This window comes from Glandiceps talaboti, chromosome 14 (genome assembly GCF_964340395.1).
Source record: "Glandiceps talaboti chromosome 14, keGlaTala1.1, whole genome shotgun sequence".
Lineage (NCBI taxonomy): Eukaryota > Metazoa > Hemichordata > Enteropneusta > Spengelidae > Glandiceps > Glandiceps talaboti.
The window spans coordinates 17,958,985-17,978,993 of record NC_135562.1 but is presented as its reverse complement, the minus strand read 5'-3'; the positions used below and the strand labels follow the sequence as shown (position 1 = coordinate 17,978,993).

Genomic DNA, 20,009 nt, shown 5'->3' with positions numbered 1-20,009 from the left:
TTGATTAGTGACTTTGAAACATAGATAAGTGACTTAGAAACATGATTAGTACGTAGAGATTAGTAACTTAGATTTATAGATTAGTGACTTAGATATAAAGATTTACATAGATTAGTATATATAGATTGGTGACTTAGACATGTAGATTAGTGACTTAGATTAGTGACCTAGATATATAGCTTAGTGATTTAGATATATAGACTACTGAAAAATAGATTAATGACTAATATACATATATTAGTGACTAAGATGCATAGATTAATGACTTAGATACATTGATTAGTGACTTACATATAGATTAGGGACTTATATATATTTGTGACTGAGATACATTGACTAATGAAACATGGATTAGTGACATAGATTACTGAATTACATGTCTGGATGAGTGACTTAAATTTATAGATTAGTGACATATAGATTAATGACTTAGATATATAGATAAGTAACAGAGATGAGTGACTTAGATATATAGATCAGTGAATTAGATACATTGACTGGCGACTTAAAATGAAATTAAAGTTTTGCAAGAATCATTAGTAAGAAGGTCGCCATGTGTACACAATGTAATTTGTATGACAAGCTCGTTTAAACAATAACAGGCATATTTGTATTATCATAGGTTTATTTGTACTACTGCTACGAATGCAGAGTTTGAAAAGCTGTGATCTTTGTACAATTGGATCACAAAGAATGAATTACTTTGTCTGTAGTGTAGCATTACATTTAGGCCAACATATTTTACTGAAACAATCTTAGTATGTCGTGTGAAATACAGTATTTTATTACAATGCTTACAGAATATGCTCCTTTTCCAATTTGAGCAATAACAAGTGCGACTAATTTCGTAAAACAAAAGTCACCTTTGACAGATGCACATAGAATATTACAGTATTGAGAATAGTCGCCGTTCGTCTTACCTTATTTCAACACAAGCTGGAGGTTGGGAGAATTACAATTTACAGCAGACTATGGTAGGCTGTGGTTCTCATAATAGTTAGGCACTGATTTTATACTTATCTCCTACCTTGAAGGTGATGGAAACTAGGTCGGGTTGACTTCCCTGAAATACCCACACTGAGTATAATCAAAGGTAAGGCTAGTCAGACAGCAACGCAGATCCACCTGAATAGAGTGAATACTATGTGTACTCAACCATGCATTCATGTGACTACCTACAATGTATAGATTGTACACTAGGTACGCCAGTTGAGTGCACAATAAATTTTCTGACATGTCAGGCACAGGTCTTTTGATTCTACTGACCTATGGATACGTATACGGTAAAACAGGTTAAGAAAATGAGTAAAAACTGGAAAATGGTATAAATTGTTAATATAAAACAGATCAATTAGTCAGGTACAGTTTATTTGAAAATAATTGTCGGATACAAACAAAGGAAACTAACAAGTTAAACAACTCATTCGTATTCAAGGTCATTGTGACTTTATAGCGCTGGAAATATACACCCCTGGCACTGTAGAGTAAAATAAATAGACTCGTAGTTGTGGGCGATCCTATTATACATTAGCTGAATACGTGAGTGAATACAGGTGCAGACAACGCAACGACAAACCTACAGTGTACGGGGAGTCCAATACCGCTTTCGATTTGTCAAAGTCACTGTTGTGCGTAACAGTTTCTGTTTCCCAGTGTTTTACAAATACTTAAGTTCTATACTTTTTTTGTAACATTCACTTTATATTATCATTTTCGCTTGACATATCGTACAGGCGATTGGGTTCCTGGGTATAAAATTTATAAAAAGTACATTGTTTGAATCCATTGAAATGTCAAACTGGATCAGGATCATCATGTTATCTAACGCCACAAAAATTACAAAGATTATGTAAAAGGAGTTGCTACATACTAAGTCCCCCCCCCCTCCCCCGACTTGAAAGTTAGGCGCGGCCAGATGGATACTAAAAGCTCGAGCTTGTTCATTCGAATTTCAGGCACACTATTTATTTATTTATTTATTTATTTATTTATTTATTTATTTATTTATTTATGTTTCATATACAGAAACCATTTCAGTGCATTGGCACTGTTCTCCCAATGGAACCTGTTGCAAGATTACGTACACAGAAAAATCAAAAACAAAAAGGGACAAACCAGGACAAAAAGTCACAGATGCACAGCGTACTTTAAAAGATATTCACTTACATTACCAGACTACATTCTTAAGATGTCTTTTAAATATCGACGAGTTCGGAGATGATCTTATGGATAGGGGTAGATTGTTCCATAGAACAGCACCACTATAGTGAAATGCCCGTTTCTCATATTCAGTTTTAACTGTTGGGATGTATATGTTACCTTGACTGGCCTGTCTTGTGTTATAAAGATGAATTTGGTTGGAAAGATTGAATATCTGTAGTATTAATCTACCTGTACCCAGTCATCGCAGTCTATTACGTAAACAGGCTACTTATCCTAGTTCTTATTTACAATTCCTGGTCGAATGTGGTTTGTAACAAAAATGTTTAATACTGAAAACCAATGCAATTATAATGTCATCAAACATATTTGATCCCACTAAGTGTAAGGACCTTATCGCACTTTGAAGTATTTTCACATAATATTAACGTTATAGTGCAACAGTTTTTAAAATTACATATGCTCAGTTAAATATTCAAGACAAGAACAGGTACAAATGCCCAGGGTAAGATTGTTAACAAAGATATTTCTTTATATTGGTATATTGCTAGATATGCGTTCAATACTTAATTATAACACCTTACGTCCTATGTTATGGATTTGATGTGAAGATCTCTATATTCATATTCATATTCTAATAAATGTATGCCTGGTATTATTCATTAACAAAGTATTCCGTTTGAATTTTTTTTGCATAATATTTTAAAAGGAAATGAAAGAATATATACAGTTATGGCTATATTGAAGGTTTCTTCTTATGATATATTGGAGACTTCTTCCCTACACATTCCATTAAATCTTTTATGTGGTCTTCATTTTTGGTTTATTCTTTCCATTTCTTTGGCTTTCAACAACTTTCTCAAAATTTTCCCAGTAGCTGATTTTGGGATTTGGTCTATGAACTCAACACCACCCCTGAGTTTTTTGTATGGAGCAACTCTTTCTGAAAGACGAATCGAAACATAGGTAAATAAAAACTCTAGATGGCACAGCTGTGGTTTAAAAAGCCATCTTCTGTATGTTTGATTGTTTACTTTATTTCATTTGAATAATACATACGACAAACTACAATTCATGATTTGCATTTTTTCAAATAAATTCCACTTTTTTCCCAGAAGACTGTAACACAAAATACTGGGATGAAAAAAAGGTATAACGCTATCATTGCAAGTTTATAGTGGTGTGATTGACTAATTGCTAGTATGACACCGTCGAGCCACCCTACACTAACTTAGTTTTTAGGCTGAGACGAATGCTCCACTGACCTTCCACAAACTTGATAACGTCTACTGGTGTCAGTTTGTCAGATGTAGGGACAACAAATGCCTTGGGAACTTCTCCTGATTTTTCATCAGGCACACCAATCACAGCAGCATCTTGAATATCTGGGTTGGTTAGTAATACAGCTTCTAATTGAGCTGGGGCAACCTGTCAACGTAAATAAAAACTTGTTATTTGGAAAGAAAGGTCACAAACAGACATGCACGTAGAAACATTTGCACAATACAGAGAGAGAGAGAGAGAGAGAGAGAGAGAGAGAGAGAGAGAGAGAGAGAGAGAGAGAGAGAGAGAGAGAGAGAGAGAGAGAGAGAGAGAGAGAGAGAGAGAGAGAGAGAGAGGACAGACAGTCACAGACGGCCGCTGGACGGACGGGCGGACATACATTCATATATACACACATTCACACACACACACACATACATACATACATACATACATACATACATACATACATACATACATAAAGACACAGACAGAGAGACAGACGGACGGACAGACAAACCTCGAGACAGACATTCACAGAATCAGAGACAGAAAAAGATGAAGAAAAATGACAGACAGAGAGACAGACATTTTCAGAGAAAAAAACAGTCGGACACTGTTAGTGATGAAATCCTAACCATATAAATTATTGAACACATTGCATCTCTGTTATATTTGCATTTTTTCCGTATTTCAATTGACACAAATCACATAAAAGTGCTGCCTTTATTGTTGAACATACGTCGCCAGCCAATTTACAATATCAAAGAATTATATAAAGAATATCAAAGTTATCCTAGTCTCCATATCGTTTTCCTTATGAAAGTTTGTCCACGGTCCTTCCGAAATAATAAAAGAAATTTGGGAGAGCCCAAAGGCTCGTTTTCAAAGAAATCGGCAATCGTTGTTTTCCTATAGAATTTAATTCGCGGCCATTTTGGATTCTAAAATGGGTTAAGTTATGATCACGGTGACCTAACATGTGCATGGCGACCCTTGCTTGTTTTCAATTTTTAACCCAGATTGCAGAATAGAAGAGTGAGTTGTTTTGACAAAAATAACAGTGAGATCCGAAGGACTTGCAGCATGACGCGACACATTTATTGATTTATTTAAAAGTTAATTAGAATAATTCCGATGCAAGTATTCTAACTATTAACATTGTGTGTATGTGTGACTTAATCATGGAATTTTCAATTAGACATTGAGGAGTTACTAATGACGTACGCCAGAGAACAGGACAGATGAACGGCTGGAAAGTATACGTTGCCATCATTGATATAATTTATAAAATATTGACAAATAAACAAGACTATGCATAGGTAATACTTTAGAAATGCCAACCTGCACTCCCATGTACTTGATAAATTCCTTAAGTCGGGCAACTACAAAGAAATGTCCTGTTTCATCATAATGACCAATATCTCCTGCAATAAAAAGAAATCATAATTACGTTTAGTATTCTGGCTTCGACTTTACTTGAATAACAAAGGTTCTACTTGCACTACTGCCCGTTTCATGTTAGCGTTCACTGACAACCCAATAAAAAACTGCACATACTACAAGCCAGATTGGGCAAATAGTCTTTTTGCAACATTCTGTCTAGATGACGTAGAATGTACAGTTTGTGTGGGTTTCTACGTCGTTGTATCAAAGAGCTCCGGTGTACACTAACATGAAAAGGGCGATATATCATAATGGAACGCTAAACTGTCGTGGCTATAATGTTGCCTGATCAGTTACCAGTGTTTCGTAATACCAAAAGTGGCAACGCCTCAAATATGATAAAGGAATAAACTCAATAAACGCCCTTCAACCATCATTAACACCTTGTGCACATCAATCTGTCTGTCCATCCGATGAAACATGTAAAAGTAAATTTGAACAAAATTTGACATATTGTTCATAATACTATGTTTTCTACTTGCGAGTACAATCATTGCCGAGTGGTAACAATTACTGCAGCTATCAAATTTTAAAATTTACCACTCTAATTCAAGTAAAGTTTCGATATACATTTTATCATTAGATAAGTTCTCTTGTCGAGCTCTAGCCTTTGTTGTCACGACTTCATCCTTAAGGTCGTTAAGATCAGAGACACTACATAGAGACACCTTTCAAGTCCGTTAACATAAATGTAAGGTTTCAATTCATGAAAATAGACTCCTGACCTTCATATCTATTTTCAAGGTCTAATATCAGGTTTGCTTGGATTTTTGAATGCTATATGTTTATACCTATCATCAAATTTTATAGTTCTTGATCAAATAATGACACATTGTCATTCGATTGACTAAATACCAGACTGTCGAACAGAACAGCTTTAATTTCCCTGACATGAATTTAACTAGAGCACTTCAAATGTTTTTTATCTGATTCCTACTACCTATTTTACTGTTAAAAGGGGAATGTCACTCCAGGAAAAAGAGACATCTTAATAAACCATGGGTTCTAGACATTAGTTTAATGTAACAGTTATTTGCGATTTCAGAGAAATTTCAAGTTGCATTGTGCCTGTATATATGATATATTGGCTTTGAGACAATGCAACTAGGAAATCAACATAAATTATATATTCATTTTTGAACAATGAATATTTATGTCTCCTAATTGCCCATAATTCTCATAAATATTCATTGTTCAATTTATGTTAGTTTGTTACTACACTACACTATACTACACTACACTACACCGTAGTATACTATATCATACCATACCATCCTATCCCATCCCATGCCACACCATATATCATACCATATTATACCATATCATGTAATACCACACCACACCACACCACGTTACTCTACTCTACTCTACTCTACTCTACTCTACTCTACTCTACTCTACTCTACTCTACTCTACTATACTACACTATGCTGCACTACACTATAATACTACACTATAATATACTAGTATATACTATGCTACACTACATTACGCTATGCTACACTACACTATGCTATGCTTTGCTATGCTATACTATACCATACTACACTACATTACACTACGCTATAGTATGCTATGCTACACCACATTATGCTATACTATACTATGCTACACTACTATACTATACTATATAATTATCAATACAATACAATACTGTACTATACTATACTATACTATACTATACTATACTATACTATACTATACTATACTATACTATACTATACTACACTATGCTACACTATGCTACACTATACTATACTATACTATACTATACTATACTATACTATACTATACTATACTATACTATACTATACTATACTATACATTTATTCGTCTATTGTAAGTACAATCAATAATTAATGTATGTAACAGTACCACCTATATGTAACCAGCCATGAATCGTAATTATGGTCGAAGCAGCTAGTCTGTATTCAGTGACATTTTAATAGGCACTTTGTCCATTGTAACCGTTAATATTATTTGAAGAGTAGTATGCTGTAAATGCCTCTGCCGGTGATTGATTATTATAATGATATATAATACATTCCAAAGAGGAATACATATGCTAGTGTACCAACAATTTATAATTAATATATGCTATTATATCACCTGTGTGTAGCCAGCCATCAACTAATGTCTCATTTGTTGCTTTCTCATTTTTCAGATAACCTTTCATGATCTGAGGTCCTCGAAAACATAGCTCCCCATCTTCACCAGCACGCAATACTTCTCCTGTCTCATGGTCAACGACCTATTAAATGCATGGAAGTACGTGAATATAAAATATAATAATACAAAATATAAAGTATATTAATAAACGTGAAAGTCTAAAACGAGTGTCATGCATGCGTGCATGCATACATACATACATACATACATACATACATACATACATACATACACACACACATACACACATACACACATGCACACATACATACATACATACATACATACATACATACATACATACATACATACATACATACATATGAACATCTATTCAGCCACTCATTCATTTTTGGTTTCCTTTAAACTGAAATAAAACTGGAATGCAAAATTAGAGGCTAGATACCTTTGCTTCTGTATTGGGTAATAATAATCCACATGACCCTGGTGGACATTCGTCACGAAGTGAACACATTGTGACCAGAGTTGTTGCTTCAGTGAGTCCATAAACTTGTAAGAAGGAAAGTTGGTAAGTACTTAAATGTCTACCTCCCTCAAGGGAAGGATTGGCCTGCCTGTAGACTTGTAGGAAGTTATCGTGTGCAAAACATTGGTGTAAATTTGAATAGAATAAAAAACTGTCATTATGAAACCTAATTATGGATTACTCATGTGACCTGATTGCGTGATTTAAATATGTCTATTTATGCGAGAATGAATGTTGATGGACTCTGAGTCCTGGGTTCATACTTAGTAATGAAACGTCGTACTCACAAAGTCAACCATTTCATGGAAGTGAATGTACTACACTGGGCTATTGTTACGTATCTTGTGGAAGTGACCATTTCTCAAGAAATGTTTTGACTCTAGATCTGTGGGTATATATATATATATATATATATATATATATATATATATATATATATATATATATATATATATATATATACCCACATATCTAGAGTCAAATCATTTCTTGAGAAATGGTCTCAGACAGACAGGAACACGACACACACACAACCACAAGGCTACTATCGTTTGCATGCTTCTGTGTATGTGTCAAAAGACTTTCATATGCATTCTTCAGTGTCATCATCGGCTCCAAAATTGTGCTCCTTTTGATTTTTTTCTCATCAAATTTAGTTGGCGTCCTGTTGATAAGAAACAGGCACTGTTTACATGCTTCTGTGTATGTGTCAATATTACAATAGACTTTCGATGGGCATTCTTCAGTGTCATGAAGAGAGTTGAACAGACTCGTGTACTATCTTTTTGCGCAATTGCATAAAATATCGTGCTACTTATTTCTACATCAACATCGACCTCGGTATTTCTACATCGCCTCCAAAACTGTGCCAGAAATTCATGTCCAGCTTCCAATTCAATCAAGTTGTTAAAACAGCTACCACACTCAAAGGCACCCTAATAGACCACCTCTATGTCAAATCTGCACACTCGCCTATTGGGAAATGCCCATGTCATGCAAACATATTACAGCTACCATGATATCGATCCTGTCAGTGCAATATACCAGATGTCTCCCAACCCTTAGGTATGTAACCTTGTTTCACTGCCACACTATCCTACCCTCAATATATCCACTATCGACCAATTTACACCAATCCAAACATCATCTAATTGCCTCTTCATGTCTCCAGCTGTGCCCTGGAACTACGCTTTTGCTTGCAAATGCATACTAGTTTGTTCCATATATTCACAATAACAACATGCAAGCGTTCAATATGATTTGTTGATGTAGCTTTTAATTATTATGAGTCTTTTGCACGATTTATTAAATCTACCAATTACATTATATATATCAAGTATGGTAGCTCAGAATTTAAAATCTGGTAATGTGCGTACAACAATCGAAGCTTGCCTTTTACCCCTCCCCCAGACGTAAAACATTGCAGCAGCAAGTTAGATACACCTACAAAGGTCATATTTGTCATAATGCACCAACCTTGTTGTATGATCAGTTCTTTGTTATGTGAAGAAAGTCTTTTCTTAGCACTCTCAATCGTCTCAAAACTAACAGGAGCTGCTCCAACTTCAATATGTTTCAATGAAGACAAATCATACTTGTCAACGTTTGGGTCCTTAACAAGAAGCTGTACATATGGAGGAGTCTTCAGGATAGTGGTAACCTAGGCAACAACAAAATAAGTGCTGGTGATTCAGGTGTTCAACAATTACTCAACAGAAAAGAAACGATGTGAGTCGATCCATTCTCAATTACGTTAACATGGCTATAGCAACGGAGTAGCATAGCCACAAACTTCAAATAACATTGGAAACAAAGTAACATTGGGAATCATTTATTCTGTGACGTGGGAACCTCAGCAAAGATTCATAATTCATCGTTTACATCATTACCTTTCACTAGTTGTAACTTCGACTAACTTGTTATAAATCCCACATATATACATGCAATAATGATAATATATATTATATATAATAGTGAACCATGCATTTCTAACCATACAAATATTTAGAGGAGACTAGCTCGTCTTCATCGATGGGTCTCCACTTCTTTCAATGAAATCAACTCCTATCACACTTTAAATGCCGAAGACATCAGCTTATGTCATGCAAATTTATGGTATTGTCTTGGAATGGGATGATTACGTTCGTACAACTGTTGAATACTGGTTGCTATGTTACCGTTTACTATTTATGCTATTGTCATTGATAAGTGTATCTATTTTTTGATAGACTTTAACTCGTGTATTTGATGGTAGCTTTTATCTAGTGTGGTTGTCTGGCACAGTTTTTCAATACCTATACTTCCTAAGTGTTTGATTGTATGAGGTAGTGCTTGGAAGTGAATTTTGTTTTTTGAATTTCGTATTCTGATTTGTGATAGGTGATTCTGCATTCTTGCGTATAGTGTATCTCTGGTTTTCCCCTACATAGCTTATTTTTTCGCAATGTGAGCGAGCAATGTATTGCGTCTTCTAGGTTTGCTGTTTTACAGTTGACGTGATGTATTGGTGTAGTGATGAGATTTTGGCCCTTCAAATGTGTCTGACGTCTCCATGTAGAGACAGATGATGCACCGTTCGTTTTCATATGGACTTAATCCGTCTGGGGTTTTCGCATATTCCGTGGTGCTTAATGTGTTACTAGTTAATGGAACCAATATCACTGCCTTTAGTCCGGGCTACCATGGGTGGATTTCTCAATAATTGTTTGCAGCCTTGTGATTTATGTAGAGTACACTTGTTCTTAATGAGCATTTTTGGTATATCCGGTAGTGAGCTGCTGCATTTGATTGGGAAGATGACACGGTCTTTGGTTTTGTTTGATCTGTTATTTTCCGAGGGGTTTATTAGGTTTTGTCGATCAAGTTCATTGGTGTACTTTTTAGGGTTTTTGTATCCTCGTACATTGATTCTTCTGTAATATTTTCTTTATATATATATATATATATATATATATATATATATATATATATATATATATATATATATATATATATATATATATATAATATACATTTATTTGTTTGTTTGTTTGTGTGTGTGATTGTACGTACGTGTTTCCATGTATATGTGTGTATGTATGTATGTATGTATGTATGTATGTATGTATGTATGTCTGTCTGTCTGTCTGTCTGTCTGTCTGTCTGTCTGCCTGCCTGTCTGTCTGTCTGTCTGTCTGCTTGCCTGCCTGCCTTGCTTACTTGAATTAATGGCTGTGAACCCGATACGAGTACGATACAGAGTAGGCAATATCTTGCGTACTCAAGCTTCAAATGTCATATCAATCCATTCGTGCATGTGTGTAAAAAAATTAGTAAACAATTGTGTGTATGTATGTATGTATGTACGTACGTATGTACGTATGTATGTATGTATGTATGTATGTATGTATGTCTGTACGTACGTACGTACGTACGTACGTATGTATGTATGTATGTATGCAGGTGTGGGTCTGGGTGGGTAATTCTCTGTATATAGTTATAGGTAAAACTTTGGGTTATTGTGTCTATACGAGAAATTAAATGATTTTTAAAAAAAAATACAATACCTTGTGTTCTTCCACATTCCTTAGAACAACTTCTAGTTCTGGCATCAACATGGGTGGGATTATAATTTTATATCCCTGGAGTAGTGAACGTGTCATATTTAACACAAATCCACCGGCATGAGACAAAGGCAACAAAGCTAAGGTTACGTTATCGCCATCTTCTATTCTTACGCTTTCTGGTTTCCTATTTAAAGAAGAGGATGCATTGGGCATTATTGTGAGTTCCAATGAGGAGAACAGCTATCTTCAAACTCGGGTAAATATAATGTCTCAATGCCATGGTCTTGTAGTAGTACTAACGTGTCAGTGGAACTATATACATGCATTTCTATGTGTAATTGTTTACTAATTTTTTTCACACACAATCCTAATCCTAATCTCACACTGGCCTTTCCTGCAACTGGAACCATTTTCAGCACCAATATTTTACCATGTGGCATTGTCAGGTTGTAACTTAGCGGTGATTAGTTTTTGGTGGGAGTGGCTTGCATAATTAATGATAATTTGCGTAATTATTGATGTTATAAATGGGGATATATATGCAGAATGGCTGCACCAAATTCAACGAAACTTGCTACATCATACACAGATATAAAAGCACTAAAAGTCGTTACAAACCTGTGTCCAGTTAATTAAGGGATAATTTGCATAATTAATGCATGTTTATGAATCATGTTATGCATCCAGAATGGCTTAATCAAATTTGATGACACTTGTCACAGATATTGGCCATACAGAGATATGATAGTTCTTAATGAAATTAAATACTGTAATTTATCTTTAGCATATTAACGAACATTGGCAATTAGGGCCTATACCAAGAAAGACGGCCCCAAATTTGATGAAACTTGCCATAGATATTGATCATACAGAGATATGATAGTTCTTATTGAAAGTTGGTGGTGTCAATTAATTGCTCATTTGGATAATTAAAGAACTTTGAAAATTAGGGCCTATACCAAGAAAGACTGTGCCAAAGTTGATGAAATTTGCCACAGATATTGATCATACAGAGATATGACAGTTCTTAATGAAAGTTAGTGCTGTCAATTAATTGCTCATTTGGATAATTAACGAACTTTGAAAATTAGGGCCTATACCAAGAAAGACGGCCCCAAATTTGATGAAACTTGCCACATATATAGATCATACAGAGATATGACAGTTCTTAATGAAAGTTAGTGGTGTCAATTAATTGCTCTTTTGCATAAGTAACAAACTTTTGGCAATTAGGGCCTATACCAATTAAGACGGCCCAAATTTGATGAAACTTGCCACAGATATTGATCATACAGAGATATGATAGTTCTTAATGAAAGTTAGTGCTGTCAATTAATTGCTCATTTGGATGGACTGTACCGAATTCAAGTGAACTTGCTACAGACAATACATACAGAAAGCCATTTCATAGTCTCAGCAAGCACATTAACAATATATCCCCTCATACGGGAGAATTTTCAGTTCATCTCTGGTTTCCTCAAGTAATATATAACTAAAAATATATTTACTGAAAATTGGGTAATTACTTATGTAATTAGTGGTCAATAATATCCGTATGTGGTGTTGTGGCATGTGCTTTTGAATCTGTTGCCATGATAAATGCAGTTTTCGAAAAGACAACCACAATCTATTCAATTGTTTAAACACCAATAAGCAGACATTGTGCATGTTAATCCTAGGTGGATTACATCCATACGTAGTGCAGTAACAGGTTAAAATCGTGACCACCATTTGTGGGCGTTGATTTTGTACTGTGGAGCAAAAATCAAATTTTGATTATATAGATCATACTGTACTGTGTAAACAAAAACAAATTACGTTTCACACACGGTGTATTCAATACTCTTCATGGTGTACAATGTTACAAGTAAGTTATTGCTTTTAAGAAAACATTTTCAAATTTCCTAGATGCAGCGCTAGCTAGCATAGCTTTAAGGTCGACCACACTTTTCATCGTTCTTTTAGTTTTTTTCATAAACTTAAAACGATATATCATTATCTTACCAAAAATGTGAATGTCTTTTCTCGCTACTACTATAAATATCTGTAAGTAATATCACATAATATAGTGACTTGCATATGTCCCTACAATTTGATACATGTGCCAGGTTTGATTTATTAACGTTGTGCTTGTCATAAGAGACAGCATTGAACACGGCTGGACGGATGCATGCATTAAAATACGTCGATGGAATGATGGAGTAACCGGCCCTATTACACCCTCTCCCTCCATACTATTGTATTGTATATAATTTAGGTTTAAAGTACTCACGTTAGTTGCTCTATGCTTGATATTATATTATAGTGAGTAAGCATAACTCCTTTAGGAAGTCCAGTAGTACCACTAGAGTATGGTAAGAAGACCACGTCTTCCTTAGGATTGATTTTAATATCAGTAGGAAATGCAGAACCATCATCTTTCATAAATGTACTGAATGGTATACATCCATCAACATGCTCATCACCAACCACATATATACCCTATGTTTATCAAGATACAAATGATACATCTTTTTACTATTCTGTCAGTCTGTCTGTCTAGATACAAATATACATACGTGCTTATCCGTCTGTCTGTATCCGTCCGTCCGTCCGACCGTCGAACTGTCTGTCTTTCAGTCAGTCAGTCAGTCAGTCAGTCAGTCAGTCAGTCTGTCTGTCTGTCTGTCTGTCTGTCTGTCTGTCTGTCTGTCTGTCTGTCTGTCTGTCTGTCTGTCTGTCTGTCTGTCCGTCCGTCCGTCCGTCCGTCCGTCCGTCCGTCCGTTCGTCCGTCCGTCCGTCCGTCCGTCCATATTTATGCCGTTATTAATACTTTAGTATCAACATTATTTAATAACATTAATAGAAAAACGCGAATACAGAGACATGCTCATTTTTGTGTTGACAATTTTCACCCAATTTATTGAGTCTTGAGAGCATCACGATTTAGACAAGTTGCTGCAGTAGGTTAAAAGTTTGACATATCGTCTCTAGGCATGTGAAACAACCTACTTGCTTGTCACTACACAAGCTACGTGGGAGATTGTTTTATCTAAGACACAATTAACATAAGACCCTTTTTTTGAAAAACAGTTATAGTAACATTTAATACACACACCTTTATGTTCCCCACTCGTTTGGCTGCTTCGTTAGCCTTGTCAACATAAGAGGGCACTGTTATTATCCACTGAGCATCGGTGTGATCAAGTTGGTCAGAGAACTCATCTAATCAGGTGATACACAAAAATAGCACTAATGGTGTCACCCTTTTATTTGATTATTTATGTTTATTTATTTCGGAATCGCCTTGGTTTGTCCAATCAGAAAGGCGTTTTCTGATGACGTATAAAACTTGATTATCATGACGTTTAACGTTCCATATAAGAAGTAATATTTCGCGTTAGATGTCATGAGAAACGATTGATCCTGGCATACAATATGTGATAATAGACAGTGTGTTGTACCAATTGGCATTGTCATGTTTAATTATGGGAGCGTTTAGAAATTGAAAGTCATCCAAACTCATAATATTTTGGATCAAGAATTCCAGCATAGTATTGAATATTACACTCTACCACTCACACGACATAAAATTAAATCTATGTTTCCTGTCTGTCAATGTTTACCCACCCCTGGACATTTCTCGGGTTCGACCCATGTCTTTCACCAAGTGGAAATACAAAGCATTTTGAGTCATGTACACTTCAGGTTTGTAATCTCCAATTTGTAACTCCACTACTCTAGAGGATGACCAATACATAATCACTACTTGATATACTTACCAACTGTAAAGGTTGGATTTACAGAAGAAAGGACTCCACCAATTGAAACCACGGAATATGATGTTATAAAAACATCGGCTGAGTTGGGTTGGTATAAAGCACAGACATCTCCTTGTTTAAAACCAGATTTGACCAAACCACTGCTACATCGACGGACTAAATCTTTTAACTGTCTGTAGGTGTAACTGTGATTTGAATCTGCATCAACCTGGGAGAAAGAATACGCATGAAATGACAGATGTATACTTGGTCTTCTCTCTTAAGGGACGACCAACAATTTAAATATACGAAGACTTCCACCACAACTATGGCTCACAGCAAAATACACTGGACTCTACAAGCTCATTATAATATCATTCGCCAATATTGTCATCGTACACCCTACCTATGAAGACATATTAATTCGTGTAAACTAATCAAACATTAAAAGTTCTCTTAAAGTGCATTGCTTGTGACTTAAAAATAAATAGGTCAAAACTTACAACTATCCAGGTTGTTATCTGCATCATTTGCAATGCAAATTCTGGACTTACCAAAGCGATTTTATCTCCATATTTTTCAAACTTCGATAACAGGTACTGAGATAGGGATACATCAGATGGTATTTGCAAATCAGAAAACTTGCTTTTCAAAATACCTAGATGATAAGAAGAAAAGATAACTGCGTAACTTTCCATAGCTAAATATTGAAGATGCTAACTAAAATATATATTGATCGTTTTTTGTCATGGCAAAGTTATTTTGTAGTGATTACATATTTCAATTCATTCACATGTGCATCTCTCTCAATAATGTTTATTATATTTTATAAATACTTATTTTTGTTGTAAATATCACGCACTAAATACATTTTTGTCATTGAATCTCATGAATATATGTATACTTACATTGCGATTGGCGCTTCATTTGAGACCCCTTTCCCTTTCATTTGTTGCCAATAGCTACCAAGTGGCCTATATGTTTTCTACTTAAATGTGCATATGAATGATACATCTTCAAGACATTCATATATTTTATTTGCTTGATCATCAAAAATAAAACGTTCTTCGACTAAATTAGACACATATCAATCGTAAATAGTCCATCAATTTCTTCATTTAAACAAACTTAAACATCAGAATTTTATTGCTCTCCCTTGTTTTCTCGTTGTTTTCTTATCATCTATTTTAATCACATTTTTTGGAAAAGAAATACAAATATTTTTGAATGTACATAATGCAAACGAATGTGTGTGTGTACGCGTGTGTGTGTGTGTTTGTGTGTGTGTGTGAAGAAATTAAATATTGCCTCGTGCACAATAATGTAAACGAATGCGTAGGTTAATAATATGAGGTTATTTAAGTAATAACACTTGCCAGCGAGGGCAATATCACCATTTAGTGCCTGCCCAAGGGTTGTTCGGCTCGGGCATCATCAAAATTTTGGTAAAGAGTACTAGTGTCAGCCCGAGGGCTGGCACTAAATGGTGATATTGCCCGAGCGCATGTGTTATTAATTTTATTACACCGTCCCTCGTAAAGCTCACCTTTCTGTGTACGGACTTCAGCGTAAAATGTAGTCAAGGCCTCGTCTAATGTTGCGGCAGTGAAAGTTTCCATTGCGCGTTCTCCATATCCAAATTTGGAACCGATATAATCTTTAAAAACAGAGACGGAATGATTGGTAGCAATTTTTGTGTTCTTACTGTCCATGCCAATTCTAATAAAATGTCATCGAGTTCTGTACCGGAAAGGTTTGCGTGTCTTACTGCGGCAGTCGCCATGTCTGAGCGAAAGTAGTGAACGACAATTTGTTATGCGCAGAAGCAGCGCGCAGTGGTTCAAACAACTTCAGCGGGCAATAGTCCCGGGCATTAGTCTCTGCACGAGCGGGCAATATCACCTTGTGGGCAATAGCCCAGTTAAAATCGGTCACGTGATACGAGTCTGACTAATCACAGCCTTCGGAAGAACGCCGAGGTGTAATAATACCCGATATCACCCCTTCGTTCGTCGTATCACACTGTGAGCGCAGTTTCCGTAACGAGTCGACGAGTGTCACGATAAGGAAACTGCACGAACGGTGATACGACGAGTGAAGAGGTGATATCGGGTGATAATCGATTTATCATATGTCTATGCCCAGGAGTTCAAAGGGAAATTACGAAAAACAAAAGAGCATGGCTTGCTAATGCAGTGCACTTCTTTAATATGGTAGTAAAACTAGTGGTCAACTGCAAGCGTAACTACTGCAGTACGATTAGTGTGGTACGGTATCGTATGTGTCAGTGGATGGCTCACACACAGTCGAGTCTCTAGTCTAGTGGTGCCGGCAATACCGTTGCGAAATGTATGTACTGTACACTGTAAAGTGTTGTTATGAATTTACGATCATATTTTGGGATGGATATTTTCGTCAAAATTTCCCTGTTTTGAAATTTCCACAGTATTGTGGCATACGTGATATCCCTTACTTCAACGTCGACGATCGGTCGCCATTTTATTTAATTTGTTTATATTCATAATCGACGTGTTTTGTCCAATCAGAGAGGTGTTTTCTGATGACGTTTAACGTGAATATTATGACGTTTAACGTGAATATCATGACGTTAAACGTCCCATATCAAAAGTGATATTTCACGTTAAACGTCACAAGGAGTGATTGATATGGGCATAGGTATATGATAAAATGACATAAACTAACATGACGTGTTTAGTTTTGGTCTTCATTACGTGTCATAGTCACTTACCATGTCTTTGTGTTGAAACACATAGATACCTGCTGAATATTTGTGCATAGACGACGGGTTTTGGTGTGATTGGTGAAACGATGGATGGCTTCCATTTCTCTACCAGTGGTTTACACAATCCTAATGGGCGCTTGAGTTGCCTTACATGCAACATTGTGAAACTGCATCTCATAAAAAAACCACCAATATGTAAAATTATTTTAGACATAGTTGATCTGATAACTTTGAAAAGGGTATTAAGGATGTATTGCTGAATTTTCTTTTCAAATATGTGTGTGACAACTAGCCTGGAAAGGAACATCACATCTTTTGAAACAGTGGTGATGACACAAAAAACACACATGCTAAACATTGTCTATTGCTAGCCTGTGGACGAAGGTACTTTGCTAGGTAATGCTACAGGCCTAGGTGTACCATACCCTGGCTTATTCAAATTACAAATACAAAGACTAAAGAGCACAAAAGTCTATATTTCAGAGAGAAGCTAGGTGTAACTGTCTACGGCTTTAAAATTGGCGGGGAAATTGTCCTCAAGTTTATTGGAAACTGTGCTGTCCACATATAGGGTCAAATGTCGTGAACAATGACATTCTAATTGTACAATGACAAGCGTATTTACACTATTTCAAAATAGTTGTCACTATGACAATCTTACTTGCACTATATCACAAAACATATATGTTCTACTATGACAAGTCTAAGTGTACTTTCAAATGACTAACTTACTTGCACCATGACAAGCTTATTTACAGTACTTTTAGAGTTTAAATGGTTGTGACCTTGGCACACTTCACCACACACATAAGTGTAGAGGTAGCTTCAGGGCAACAAATTGAACCAACTTTAGTATGGCGGGAAGTGTAGAATATTCAGGATTTTATTATTATGCTTTCAGAATGTTTTCGTTTATTTAATAGGAGCAATAAGAAGTACGACTAATTTTGTAAAACAAAAGTCACCGGGACAAATGTACATAGGTTATTGCAGTATTGAATAACCGTCATTCGTCTGATCTCACTGCAACATAACAAAGGGGGTTGACCTAGTTATAATTTACAGCAGACTATGGTAAACTGTGGCTCTCATAATATATTGACACTGATTTGATACTTACCTTCTACCTTGACGGAGATGGAAACTATGAATGTCAAGTTGACTTCTGTGAAATACCCACAATGAGTTTGATCAAAGCTAAGGCGACACGGGCAGCAACACAGACACCTGAAGAGAGGCAACTCTACGTGTACTTAACCATGCAGCCATATGACATATGACCATGTACCAAAATGACCCACAATGAATAGATTGAACACTAGATACGCCTGATGTGTACGTGCTCAATACAAGGTCAAGACATATGTCAGGCACAGACGAAAGAATGTACGTGCTCAATACAAGGTCAAGACATATGTCAGGCACAGACGAAAGAATAAATACAGTCATGGCTATGGATATGTTGAGGGTTTCTTCTTCTCTACACATTCCAGTAAATCTATTTTGTGGTCTTCATTTTTTGGTTTATTCTTTATTTTTCTTTAGCTTTGAAGAAGCTTCTCAATTTTTTTTCCAGTACAAAAATGTAGTTGATTTAAGGATTTTGTCTGTGAACTCAACACCGCCCCTGAATTTTTTGTATGGAGCAATTCTTTCTGAACGAAGAAACGAAACATAGGTAAATAAGAACTGAATAGGAAATAAAGCATACGACAGACTACAAATTCATTAGCTGCATCTCTTTGTTCAAATTTCCTCTTATTTCTGGAAGATTATCTCACAAAATCTCGGAATGAAAAAAAAACCATAACGTGATCAAGTAGTTTATTTTTATCTGTACTCGGACTCACTACCTGGTAGTGTGATGCCTTTGAACCAATCTACACTAACATGTTGAACCGAAAGGTTCTCTTCTCCAACAAACGTGATAACATCTTCTGGTGTCAGTTTGTCATATTTAGGGACAACAAATGCCTTGGGATGTTCTCTCTCTCTCTCTCTCTCTCTCTCTCTCTGTCTCTGTCTCTGTCTCTGTCTCTGTCTCTCTCTCTCTCTCTCTCTCTCTCTCTCTCTCTCTCTCTCTCTCTCTCTCTCTCTCTCTCTCTCTCTCTCTCTCTCTCTCTCTCTCTCTCTCTCTCTCTCTCTCTTGTGCAAATGTTTCTAAGTGCATGTCTGTTTGTGACCTTTCTTTCCAAAATCCAAATGACAAGTTTTTATTTACGTTGGCACTGAGATTGCCCCAGCACAATTAGAAGCTGTATTACTAACCAACCCAGATACTGCTGATTCAAGATACTGCTGTCATTGGTGCGCCTGATGAAAAATCAGGAGAAGTTCCCAAGGCATTTGTTGTTCCTGAATCTGACAAACTAACACGAGTAGACGTTATCAAGTTTGTGGAAGGTCAGTGGAGCGGAGCATTCGTGTCAGCCTAAAACTAAGTTAGTGTAGGGTGG

At 35.9% G+C, this 20,009-nt stretch overlaps 1 protein-coding gene across 1 annotated transcript; it reads right to left on the bottom strand.

Annotated features, from left to right (window-relative positions):
* Window positions 1–2,972: 2,972 nt before the first annotated feature.
* On the bottom strand, window positions 2,973–17,713 carry LOC144445367 (uncharacterized). The gene is made up of 13 exons (XM_078134905.1): window positions 17,560–17,713; window positions 16,357–16,467; window positions 15,365–15,468; window positions 14,832–15,039; window positions 14,168–14,274; window positions 13,343–13,551; window positions 11,071–11,254; window positions 9,002–9,185; window positions 7,445–7,548; window positions 6,979–7,120; window positions 4,768–4,850; window positions 3,426–3,588; window positions 2,973–3,103 (listed from the first exon to the last, which is right to left on the bottom strand). Exons 1-13 carry the CDS (start codon window positions 17,711–17,713, stop codon window positions 2,973–2,975), a joined length of 1,884 nt encoding a protein of 627 aa, XP_077991031.1.
* Window positions 17,714–20,009: the final 2,296 nt, after the last annotated feature.

What these genes read in the sequence shown, in the direction of transcription:
- LOC144445367 (XM_078134905.1), bottom strand. Translation starts at nt 17,713, where the DNA reads ATGTTGCATGTAAGGCAACTCAAGCGCCCATTAGGATTGTGTAAACCA. An exon ending in TCAAGCATAGAGCAACTAAC is followed by an intron (nt 11,255 to 13,342) that starts GTGAGTACTTTA and finishes TTCTTTAAATAG; the next exon opens with GAAACCAGAAAGCGTAAGAA. An exon ending in GGAATGTGGAAGAACACAAG is followed by an intron (nt 9,186 to 11,070) that starts GTATTGTATTTT and finishes GTTGTTGCCTAG; the next exon opens with GTTACCACTATCCTGAAGAC.